The sequence below is a fragment of the Dermochelys coriacea genome, chromosome 3 (genome assembly GCF_009764565.3).
Source record: "Dermochelys coriacea isolate rDerCor1 chromosome 3, rDerCor1.pri.v4, whole genome shotgun sequence".
Lineage (NCBI taxonomy): Eukaryota > Metazoa > Chordata > Testudines > Dermochelyidae > Dermochelys > Dermochelys coriacea.
Genome location: NC_050070.1, coordinates 63,123,876 through 63,137,085, shown reverse-complemented (window position 1 = coordinate 63,137,085; position 13,210 = coordinate 63,123,876). Strand labels below are relative to the sequence as shown.

Below are 13,210 nucleotides of genomic sequence, written 5' to 3'. Positions count from 1 at the left end.
ACTTTAATGCAAAATACTTAAAACCTCTACTAGTACTGTTGACGTGTATCATACTCAAAAGTGACACCACACAAATCAGTGAAATTTATATAATCTCACCATTCAGCAGAAATTATTTCACTTAATGCCAAACAGCAGCAATTACTTTGCTTTAAATAATTTTTATCCTGATTGACTACTCATTACTTAAAGTGTGCTAACAAGGGTAGTAAAATCAAAGTATGGTACTTAAAATGCTTTTTTGGTTCTTGAAAGTATTTTCTTCCCCTCAAAATAGACCTGGAACAGTCCTCTTCTCTGCAGTGGGTCAGACACTGAGGAATTCTGCTCACATAAGGCAGTTTGGATTGTCCAGTTGGCACTTGAGCTATTATGGGAGCTCTCTTATCATTTACTTGAGAGGGGAGAACCAGAAATGGTGAAAGTCCAACAACTTGTATTAGAGTAAAACTTTATTTCACTGTGAGATAGAGGAATGACAATTGCAATCAGCAACGTGTTTTCCTCAGAGAACACAGTGTTTCAAAACAAAACAAAGAGTTAATGGAATCAGGAAGTAAAACAGAAAAATCCTCCAGGATGAGGTTAAACCACATCGTATAAGCCCTGTCATCCCAAAGGCATTCTTCCCCTTTCTGACTCCCAACCACTCATTCTTAAAGCCCTTCCTCTGAATATCCATGCAAGGGTAGCAAGAGCTGAGTAAATTTCATGTACTCTGGGAACCGTACACCTTGTCTCTCACACTTGAAGAAACAGGAAATGGAAGCCAATATCAATACTGAACAGTCTACTACATGTATGGCTAGTTTTTTAAAATTAGGCAGGTGCAATTACCCAACTACACAAAAGTGTGTACATACCGGACATTTGCATGCACACAAGCCATTTATTTGTATATGCACATAACCAATTAGGTACCTACCACACCAGGCCATCTGTATACACAGACAATTCATTCACAAGTTCATTCCAGTATCTGGATGCATACATTAGATATGTGCAACTGCAGTTCTGCAACTCATGTACCCAACTTTGAAGATCTGGCCCTCATGCACCTATCTATATTGAACTGGAAGGACCTTTGATACTCAAATTTAGACTGACAGAAAAAGAAATGAAAAGGGAAAAGAAATGAAGGAAGGGCGAGGGAGAAAATTACACGAATATTATAACATTCACTTCTGATTGCTGACTCTTTCAGCTGGAAGTATGGAGGCTGTGACACTAGTTTAATTTGCACTGGATTGGGAAGTAAAATTCTGTTCAATGCAGTCAATCAAGGATCTTCGAGCTTATCCAGAACACGGATTTAGACACAACTGCACAATCTAGTAACTTTAACTACAACAAATTTAAATATTTCCATGTGATAATTGATCCATTACTCAATACTTGTAATTAACTTGTTTCCACAATGTCAGGATGACTTGTTCCCTAGAGCTTGCATGAAAGAACCATTTGAGTTTGGGTTACAAAGCACTTCCAAGTATCGATGTGGGTATCAGGAAAGACATCTGATTTGAGTAAAAAAAAAACCTTGGTCCAGAAGGCGTCATTAACATATGCTGTCAGAACAAATGTACCAAGAGTCCCAGTTTCAGAGAGGGCTTCAGATTCTGAATACAAATGTGACAGAGCCACTTTAAACCCAACTAAAACCTCTCCAACGCATCATCAAGGATCTACAACCTATCCTGAAGGACGACCCATCACTCTCACAGATCTTGGGAGACAGACCAGTCCTTGCTTACAGACAGCCCCCCAATCTGAAGCAAAAAGGAGGATTCTGGGTGGACTCCTCCTGAAGGTCGAAACAGCAGCCTGGATTTCTACATAGACTGCTTCCGCCGACGTGCACGAGCTGAAATTGTGGAAAAGCAGCATCGCTTACCCCATAACCTCAGCCATGCAGAACACAGTGCTATCCACAGCCTCAGAAACAACTCTGACATCATAATCAAAAAGGCTGACAAAGGAGGTGCTGTCGTCATCATGAATAGGTCGGAGTATGAACAAGAGGCTACTAGGCAGCTCTCCAACACCACTTTCTACAAGCCATTACCCTCTGATCCCACTGAGAGTTACCAAAAGAAACTACAGCATTTGCTCAAGAAACTCCCTGAAAAAGCACAAGAACAAATCCGCACAGACACACCCCTGGAGCCCCGACCTGGGGTATTCTATCTGCTACCCAAGATCCATAAACCTGGAAATCCTGGACGCCCCATCATCTCAGGCATTGGCACCCTGACAGCAGGATTGTCTGGCTATGTAGACTCCCTCCTCAGGCCCTTCGTTACCAGCACTCCCAGCTATCTTCGAGACACCACTGACTTCCTGAGGAAACTACATTCCATTGGTGATCTTCCTAAAAACACCATCCTAGCCACTATGGATGTAGAAGCCCTCTACACCAACATTCCACACAAAGATGGACTACAAGCCGTCAGGAACAGTATCCCCGATACTGTCACGGCTAACCTGGTGGCTGAACTTTGTGACTTTGTCCTGACCCATAACTATTTCACATTTGGTGACAATGTATACCTTCAAATCAGCGGCACTGCAATGGGTACCCGCACGGCCCCACAGTATGCCAACATTTTTATGGCTGACTTAGAACAACGCTTCCTCAGCTCTCGTCCCCTAATGCCCCTACTCTATTTCCGCTACATTGATGACATCTTCATCATCTGGACCCATGGAAAAGAAGCTCTTGAGGAATTCCACCATGATTTCAACAATTTCCATCCCACCATCAACCTCAGCCTGGACCAGTCCACACAAGAGATCCACTTCCTGGACACTACGGTGCTAATAAGCGATGGTCACATAAACACCACCCTATATCGGAAACCTACTGACCGCTATTCCTACCTACATGCCTCTAGCTTTCATCCAGATCATACCACTCGATCCATTGTCTACAGCCAAGCGCTACGATATAACCGCATTTGCTCCAACCCCTCAGACAAAGACAAACACCTACAAGATCTCTATCATGCATTCCTACAACTACAATACCCACCTGCTGAAGTGAAGAAACAGATTGACAGAGCCAGAGGAGTACCCAGAAGTCACCTACTACAGGACAGGCCCAACAAAGAAAACAACAGAACGCCACTAGCCATCACCTTCAGCCCCCAACTAAAACCTCTCCAACGCATCATCAAGGATCTACAACCTATCCTGAAGGACGACCCATCACTCTCACAGATCTTGGGAGACAGACCAGTCCTTGCTTACAGACAGCCCCCCAATCTGAAGCAAATACTCACCAGCAACCACACACCACACAACAGAACCACTAACCCAGGAACCTATCCTTGCAACAAAGCCCATTGCCAACTCTGTCCACATATCTATTCAGGGGATACCATCATAGGGCCTAATCACATCAGCCACACTATCAGAGGCTCCTTCACCTGCGCATCTACCAATGTGATATATGCCATCATGTGCCAGCAATGCCCCTCTGCCATGTACATTGGCCAAACTGGACAGTCTCTACGTAAAAGAATGAATGGACACAAATCAGACGTCAAGAATTATAACATTCAAAAACCAGTTGGAGAACACTTCAATCTCTCTGGTCACTCGATCACAGACCTAAGAGTGGCTATACTTCAACAAAAAAGCTTCAAAAACAGACTCCAACGAGAGACTGCTGAATTGGAATTAATTTGCAAACTGGATACAATTAACTTAGGCTTGAATAGAGACTGGGAATGGATGAGTCATTACACAAAGTAAAACTAATGCATCCGATGAAGTGAGCTGTAGCTCACGAAAGCTTATGCTCTAATAAATGTGTTAGTCTCTAAGGTGCCACAAGTACTCCTTTTCTTTTTGCGAATACAGACTAACACGGCTGCTACTCTGAAATATTTCCCCATGGTATTTCTCCCTCTCCCCCCCCTCCCGTTCCTCTGATATTCTTGTTAACTGCTGGAATTAGCCTACCTTGCTTGTCACCATGAAAGGTTTTCCTCCTTTCCCCCCCCTGCTGCTGGTGATGGCTTATCTTAAGTGATCACTCTCCTTACAGTATAAGCTCTCACGAAAGCTTATGCTCTAATAAATTTGTTAGTCTCTAAGGTGCCACGGGTACTCCTTTTCTTTTTGCGAATACAGACTAACACGGCTGCTAGTCTGAAACCCTTAAAAAGGATGAATACCAGATGCCATGTGGGGTTTTTTTCCTACCTATTTATCACAGATGCATATAAAAGGATCTACAACTTTGGTATTTAAGCACCCATAGCAGTTAGATATGAATCTTAATAGATAACGCGAGAGACTGTGACATAACTAACTAGTATTATCTCATGCTAATGTTATGCCTCGCATGAAGCATATGCCTATATATGCAGAAATACCAGAGCTTAGGGAACACTTCAAGGAAAAGAATGCTTTTACAATTTTCAGAATTTTAAATATTTTGTTTAGTCAGGACCTCTTTCCCTATCCAAATGTCATTTGTCAGAATTTCAGATCTACTCAAATCAAGTGTTTTTAATGGACACAATAATACTAGTTATACAATAAGAAGCGCGAAACCAAGTTTGACTTCACTGAAGTTTATCCAAACCCAGAAGTGCCAAATACCACCTGAATCTGAATAAGTTATCAAAAATAACGCCAACAAAACTAAAAAGGAGTAGTTGTGGCACCTTAGAGACTAACAAATTTATTTGAGCATAAGCTTTCATGAGCTACAGCTCACTTCATTGGATTTTCCACCAAATGCATCCGATGAAGTGAGCTGTAGCTCACGAAAGCTTATGCTCAAATAAATTTGTTAGTCTCTAAGGTGCCACAAGTACTCCTTTTTGCGAATACAGACTAACACAGCTGCTACTCTGAAACCTGCCAACAAAACTCTCTCTTGAGCAGATTTAAGCAGGAATTCCCCTGCAGCTATTCCTCCAACCAAATGCTGTTGTGGGATCAACACCACTATCATCTCTGCTCTTCTGTTTTCAATGCTCTCCCAGCTGGTGTCCACCCAGCATGGAGCTACCAAGGAGAGTGGGGAAAAAGTGGTTGTCACCTTTTACAAAAAAACTGTAGTCCCTATTGTGCAGAAAAGTTATACAAGTTACTTAATATTACATACAAAAAAAGTTAAAAGAACATCAAAGTAGAAAAATCAAGCATTCCAAAGTTTGGAAATACAAGAATTATTACTATTGATGTAACCTTAATACAGCCTCCTTGCACATGCATTAAGATACTGTCTTTAATTACATGATCACATACTAAAATTTAACAAAGCAAAGCAACTGAAACAGGGTCTGATGGGAGAGTATTGGACAACCTTAATTATAGATGGTGCCATCAGCTCTACCTATAATAATTTTTATAAAATCATTAACTTAATTTTTTTTTGAAATTGTGTATGGATTTAGTGCTGGTGAAATGTCCCCAAATAACAATTTAAGACTGTTGACATCTCAAAAATGCTAATTCAGCCTTAACTCTGAACTTAATGCAATTTTTTTTTAAACATTAGCAAATGTTGCAGGGGTGCCAGAAGAGTGGGTTGACTCCTGCTCAAGGTTCTTAATGTATTATAATGTGGTAACTTTTCACTCAAAGTTTTTCTGGAAGACACGAGCATTATCTGCCTCTGTTCAATGAGCCTGAAGACATCTGTGGTCAAGTGACTGAAAAGCCGATGTGAATTTCAAGTTTACCCTGAACATTAAGCTGTTGCAAATTTGCCTCTGATTGTTTTTTTATGAATTATATAAAAAGTAGCAATTTAAAATATCATTCAATTTGTCTTTCAGGGAATTTGTTAACAGATCATCTGAAGCTAACACCAATAATGTGTTCTGATAAGCTTATGGCGGTACAGTCTTTCCTACTTAAATGTGCAGTAACCATTTAAACACAGTTCTAAAATGCAGTAGGAGCCAGACTATGCAAGTTTTTGCTGTTATTCAAGAAGGGCAGGTTGCCAGTTCATACAGGGGAAAAACATGCTATAACTACATTAGGGAGTCTTCTTTTAACTGTGGTAGATATTCAGAATAAAAACAAGGATCCCTATAATGATTACACTGAATCAATCATTGTTAATTTTCTGTCTACAATGGGAAGAAAAAGACATGGAACTCGGTAGAGCCACAGTTCTGTTTAAACATGATCACTTCTGTTCTGTACAGAGAACCTTAAGCCACTATGGAAAGTAAGGGTATGTGTACTGTGTCATTTACTTCAAGGGTGTTCTTCTGCATGGTAAGCGAGCAAGTATTACTCTGCTTTGCAAAAGGTATTAAATGTTTCGTTCCCTAATGTGAAGAAAATCTACAGGTTAACTAGATACAATACCACAATTTTCAGACACTGCCCTTTCGCTCTCTTTCACAGGTTTTTAAAATCTTTCTTGAGATAACTTTTTTGGAAAAGCATGATGATAGAAGGAAATAAGGCTGACTACACACATCACCTGTTCCTTCTCCAAAGCCATTATCAAGAAAGCTTAAAAAAAAAAAGTGTATAGACAAGGTGAGTGAGGAAATCTCTTTTACTGAGTCAGTCACCTATTGTCATCTGCCATTATTTTATTTTCTGTACATGCAGTATTTCAGTTGGTATCATGTCTTTTACATTCTGGAAGAATTCTTTCCTTTATTTTTTTTCCTTTCAAGGAAAGTGGGAGGTTATCATTTTCTTTCCTTTAGATCAACCTAAATAACCTGCTTACCTATGCACCCTGTTCTCTAAATCAGATACTCTTAGGAAGGGACTCCCAATAATCTTTAGAATAGTCTCAACATTTTGAAGGTTATCTTGTGCTTTAATAAATGGATGTTGGTAAAAAAGATAAATGGGAAAAAACACCCATAACAGGAATCAGTCTGGAATGAGGTTTTTTGCATGACAAAAAGCAGCAGTTTGAAAGCAGTATCACTGAAAATGCCAGGTTGTTTAAACTACTGACCCATCAAAACAGAAAGATGCTTGCTGGTGGGGAGGAAGATGGGGCTGGCTTTAAGGAATTAATATTCAAGTGCCCATCTTGGATCATATCTTGAGTTGGACACCTTGCTAATTTTCTTCCCCTGACTTCCTAAGGTGTCTGTGTCCTCCCTATCTGAAGTTAAAAATACCGTATTAATTTTCAGTACTGCATTCTTTTTGGAATAGTTATCTTAACCTGATGCTTGTATTGCTATTTGTCTTTTGTTCAGCATTACAATACTGTTAATTCCCCAGATCTGTGCTAACAGAGAATTTTTTCTCACCAACATATGCAACGCTTTATTTTCCCTAGCAACAAAAAACAAAACAAAAAAAACAATACCCAGCTTCCTGTCTCAGTCATGAAATAATAAGAATCTAGTGGTAATAAAGCACCTGAGTCTCTTCCTCTTACATTCCCAATGAAAACCACTGTAGGGACAGTTCTACATGCTCCTGTTTTGAAGAGATTGTTTGTCAAATGTGGACCAGACACATTATTTCTTGATGTCTCTGAGACACTTCTGGGATATCATAATGAAATCCAATATACAAAAATAAAATGCATTCCCACCCTGAACCAGCTGCATAGAATAAAAAAAAAATTTTAGGTGAAGGGGACAAGGGGTGGGGAAGGGTTCCCAACAAGAAATATTATACCTAATCTGATGCTCATGAGATACAAAAACATGTTGGGATTATCTCTGTACACCAGAGAAAACAAGGAACAGCTGTGATTTTTTTAAAATGACATACAAACACTGCTTTTGCTTCAGAAGTCTTTCAATTAATCAAGCTATGAAACACTTCCTTTGTGCTAAAGGCTGGAGGCTGTGTAACCCAAGAGTATGAACCCATAGGTAAAAATTAACTTGAGAGAAATGGAGTTAGAAATGGTGATATCCTAGCACAGCAATATTTATTTGAGTTAGCCCACATTACAGTGTTTATGAAAATATACACCTTGTCAGTTTTCCTCTCTCTCTTCCACCTCGCACATGTGAATATCACATCACTCATTTGGGAAGGGAAGATAAAGGAAACACACATGACTTAAAAATTATTTACTCTGCTGTTTCTTCTCTAAAAATATTGCAACCTAAACCTTATGTTAATTAACTATTGTGGTTAAGGACGTACAGAGGCATAAAAACTGGGAAACAACAGTTTCCAAATCTACTATACACTGGTATGGTACATTAATACAAGATACCATATATGCTTACTGGGGACAAATTACGATTACCTGAATGCTGTGCATTCTCAACAACAACATTGCACTTAATGTAGTCTTCAATTAATAGATATCTATGTTCAATACTAGATATTAACCTTAACTGCCTTTGTTTTCCTTGTCCCTTTCCTCACTTGCTCCCAGACACGCAGTTAGGTTCAAAGGATTAAGTTCACCCAAAAAAGAGGCTCTGAACCCTGTTTAGTCTCCTTTCCACAGACAGTATTTACTCATACTGTGAATTGTAAATAAAGTTTAAACATGAAGATTACTGTACCTTTATTCCTGGACAATGAGCAAAAAATGCTTCTGGACTTTGAGAATGATATAGCGCACCATGACCTACGCAACCCCATGGTGCTCTTATAGTGAGACTTCCACAATTAAAAAGATCTCCAGAGCGATACCGATATTTTGCCGCTTCATTAACAATCTGAAAAAAATACAATCATCATTTAAAAATCCTTCATACATATTAGTAATATTCATTCCACTAACACAAGCCAGGTATACTTATACTGTTATACAAGCTGGAAATACAATCCAAATACTCCTGCTTCCACCACTATATCTTTTGTACTGGACCATGCTGTGTCTAAACTCTGGATGCCTTGCCCTGCAAGCTGGAGTTCAACTTTTAGCCTAGACCTGTACGTTTCTGATTAAAGTATATATAAACATTAGTAAGGATGCGAGTTTGGTACAGAGATTGCGGAACCCACAGATTCCATGACTTTCCATGACCTCTGTGAAATTCCACAACTGCAGCAGTCAGTGTGTCTGACGCCACTGCTGGAGTCACCCCACAACCAGCCACTCGGGTGGCCCCACAGCCAGTCGTACTGGCTGCTACACAGTCCCCCCAGAGCAGCGGCAGCCCCAGGGGCGGGGGGGGATAGTGGGGGGCAGGGAGAGCAGCACTGGCCCCAAGGCAATTAAGATTTAGTCATGGGTATTTTTAATAAAAGTCACGGACAGGTCACAGGCCGTGAATTTTTGTTTATTGCCCATGACTTTTACTAAAAATACCCATGCCTAATCTTAGCCTTAAACATTAATAATACTCATCACTGTGGACATATTTGCAAAAATCATAGTATAAAACTTGGTTTAGCCGATTATATTTTCATCCATCAGAAAAGCCACTCTCAACAGGCAATTTCCTTTTACTTCCCTAAACAACCTGTGATAGGTACTAACCTGATCAAATGCTGGAAAAATGTAGTCTGCAAATTGAATTTCTGCAATTGCTGTAGCTCCAGCAACTGCAACTCCAATACCAAATCCAACAATTCCTTGCTCACACAAAGGGGTATTGAAAACTCTGTCTTTACCTATAAAAGAAAGAGCTCTTTTAAATACACCAAACTGTAAAAAGAAAACAATTCACCTTTTGTCCCCATAAGTATACAATTTACAATATGCCTAATAGATTGACAAGTACATGGCTCTATGGATGGCTTGCATACACCTATAATAAGGGTTTACAATACATTTACAAACATTAGTTAAGCCTCACAAATACACCTGTAATGAAGGGAAGTATTATTACTCCCATTCCAGAAAAGAGTTAAACCCCAAGTTCACACAGTGAAAGAGCTAAGCACATAAATCAGAGCTAATTTCTAAGCCCATGCTCTAACTGCATAAGCACACCCGCTCATATGTTGAACTGCTGCCTTTGAGGCAGGTCAAACTACAAAAAGGAGAGACCATAGTCTAATTCCTGGTGCACCAATTAATAAAAACCAAACTCCTAGAGCATAAAATTCAAAGCACTGAGTGGAGCACAGGTGCAGTGACGAAGTGCTGGTATCCTGAACTGATACGCTGGGCGGAAATAGGCTTCTTATCCACTGCATCAAGTTCAAGTTACTGTACTCATGGATCACACAGTTATAACCCTTCCTAATTGGCCACCCTCATCCTCTATTGCATTTCCCCCACTCAATGATGTAGAACTGGTCTACTTCTCCCATAACCATCTTTACACGTTTCTGCAAAGCGCCCCCAAGAACAAAATTACCTCCCTGAGCTGATGTAGAAGGCCACTACCCTCTCCTCCTTCAATTCCCTCTTCAATACCCATCATAAAAAAAAAAAAAAAAAAAAAAAAAAACACACCACACTTTCAGTCATCTAATAAAGGAGAGCATAACCGGGTAGCTGAATTCTTATGCTGACCCATCCTATTAGCAGCAGTTGCAACTCTGCAGGCTGGCTAAGTTTACAGATAAAAATCTTTAGTAAAAACTAACTAAGAAATAAGTTTCATAATTGACACAAAAGGTCAAGCCCCAAAAGGTCTCTTCCTCCCATCTGCCCATGCAGACTTCCTTGGTTTTCTGACACCCTGGACCAGATCAAGAAAGAGGGGCAGAAACTTGACTGCCAGGGGTGGAAAACAAAGACGGATACAGACAGGCTGAAACATAATGAATTCCTCAAAGGCCAAGAGAACCTTCTAATCAGCCTCCACTGAAGCTGCCATCCCCAAAGAGCTCTTCCAAGTAGCAAAGTACTTAATCAATCCTGAGTGCCTTCAGCCCTCAACAGAACCGAGCAGCAAGCACTGTGATGAACTATCCCTCTATTGTACCAAAATTATCATGCACATATAAGAATCCTTTCCAAACAGCATGGGTCTGCCATACCTATAACACCAACCACAATCCCCCTGCATTCCTGGAATTAGTACATTCATTCAAAAATTAAGTGACATCATAAAGGAGTTTCAACCCAATATTGGGTACTGACTCATGCCTTTTCTAGTGCCACTCCTGACTGAAACAGCCAATGCATCATTCAGAGAAAGAATCTTCCCTTCCTCCTTCATACATGCAATAGCCTGACCAACACTGAAGAAACCCATCCTGAATACTCTGGATTTAACCAATTACCACCCAGTGTCAAACCTCCCATTCCTGAGCAAGCGAATAGAGAAGCTAATTAAAGGGCAAATATATGCTCATCTAGACCCAGCGAAATCTGCATTCAGGCCAAGACATGAAGTTGGAACTGCTTTTAATTGCACTGATGGATGATCTCCTCTTGTTAACTGAAATCCTACTGGACCCCCAGACCTCTCTGCAGCATTCAGTACTGTTGACCAGACCATACTGCTGTCTCATCTGAGAGATGTGGCACGGGTACTGTCAAGGTTCCTTCCCCACTCTGAACTCTGGGGTACAGATGTGGGGACCTGCATGAAAGACCCCCTAAGCTTATTTCTACGAGCTTAGGTTAAAAACTTCCCCAAGGCACAAAATCTTTGCCTTTGGACTAGTGTATGCTGCCACCACCAAGCGCTTTACAAAGAACCAGGGAAAAGGACCACTTGGAGTTCCTCTTCTCCCAGCTTTCCTCCCAAGCCCTTTTCGGCGGTGGCTTGAGAACAAACAACTTGAGCACAGACCAGCTTGGGTTTCTTAGAACCCTAAAAACCCAATCAGATTCTTTAAAAAAAAAAACAGAACTTTATTAGAAGAAGAACAAAACAAAAGATAAAAGAAACACTAAGATTAAAATGGAAGATAATCTCACAGGCAGTCAGATTCAAAATATAGAGAATTCCTCTAGGCAAAACCTTAAGTTACAAAAAGACACAAAAACAGGAATACACATTCCCTCCAGCACAGCGAATTTACAAGCCAAAACAAAGAAAACCTAACACATTTTCTAGCTAGATTACTTACTAACTTAAGAGGAGTTGGAGAGCTTGCATCCTTGATCTGTTCCCGGCAAAGGTATCACACAGATAGAAAAAAGCCTTTTTCCCCCCTCCAGATTTGAAAGTATCTTGTCCCCTCATTGGTCATTTTGGGTCAGGTGCCAGCGAGGTTACCTTAGCTTCTTAACCCTTTATAGGTGAAAGGATTTTTGCCTCTGGCCAGGAGGGTTTTTAATAACACTGTATACAGAAAGGTGGTTACCCTTCCCTTTACATTTATGACAGGTACAGATAAATGCATTAAAGAGATTTGAGTCCATTCTGCAGGGTGCACCCAACCAATAGTGATCACCACCACTAGACCACTCACTAATGGTTCCACAAGGATCAATTCTCTCTCTGTCCTTTGCAACATCTACATGCAACCACCAGGTGAATTGATCAGATAGCATGGATTCAAGTGCCAGCAGTTTGCAGATGACATTCAGTTCTACCTATCCCTCACCACATATGACCACATCTCTACCACCAAGATGGCCCAGTAACTGAATGAGATCATTTCATGGATGAAGAACAGTTGGCTGAAACTAAACAAAACAGAGAAAATGCTGGGAGGCAGAGGAAAGCATTTTAAAGATTTCCCAAAGCAGTCCCCTTTGACTGAAGGTACACACCCACAATTGGTTAAGTCATTCTGTAGTTTTGGAGCACTCCTCAATTCCTCCTGATGTCATGCTTTGACACAGCAGCATATGCAAGTAACGCTTTCTCTCCTCTCAGAGAGGCTAGATGATTCCATCCCATCCTGGCAGATGATGGCCTGGCCTCAGTTAGCCTGTCACCTCTTGGCTAGACTACAGCAATATGATATATCTGGGAATTTTCTTAGTACTGAAGGCATCATACCAACTAGTATATAATGCTTCAGCGGTCTTCGAAGAAACACAGGCTACCACGAGCACATCAAACCTATCCTCCGCTCTCTACACTCTCATCCCACAGAATTTCAAATCAAGTTCAAAGTCTCGATCCTTATCTTCAAAGAGTTTCATGGTCTGGGCCCAGAATATTTGAAAGACTACATAAAGCTCCAAGATAAAGACTGTGGTTGACAATTCCACTTCTCTGGCACAATAGAACTCTCTACAATAAGGGTAAAGCTCACGTATGCAATAGAAATTACTTTTTCAGCGGCCAGCATGAACTCCATCAAAAACTTAGAGCAGAAGGTGGTGAAGTACATAATAGTCTTAAGCGCAACGCACATTCGTTGACCTTTGAATCTCTAAAACAAATATATATCAACATGCTCACTAAAAAAAAATATACCA

The 13,210-nt window shown here is 40.4% G+C and overlaps 1 protein-coding gene across 6 annotated transcripts in view; it reads right to left on the bottom strand.

The window, feature by feature from the left end:
* Positions 1–13,210, bottom strand: part of BCKDHB (branched chain keto acid dehydrogenase E1 subunit beta) — a 321,362-nt gene that overhangs the window by 249,414 nt on the left and 58,738 nt on the right. For all 6 annotated transcript variants that reach the window (XM_043510555.1, XM_043510554.1, XM_043510556.1 and 3 more), the window contains exons 4-5: positions 9,410–9,543; positions 8,487–8,642 (exon numbers count right to left, since the gene is read on the bottom strand). In XM_043510555.1, coding sequence (XP_043366490.1) covers positions 8,487–8,642; positions 9,410–9,543 — 290 coding nt within the window. The remainder of the gene's footprint in view (positions 1–8,486; positions 8,643–9,409; positions 9,544–13,210) is intronic.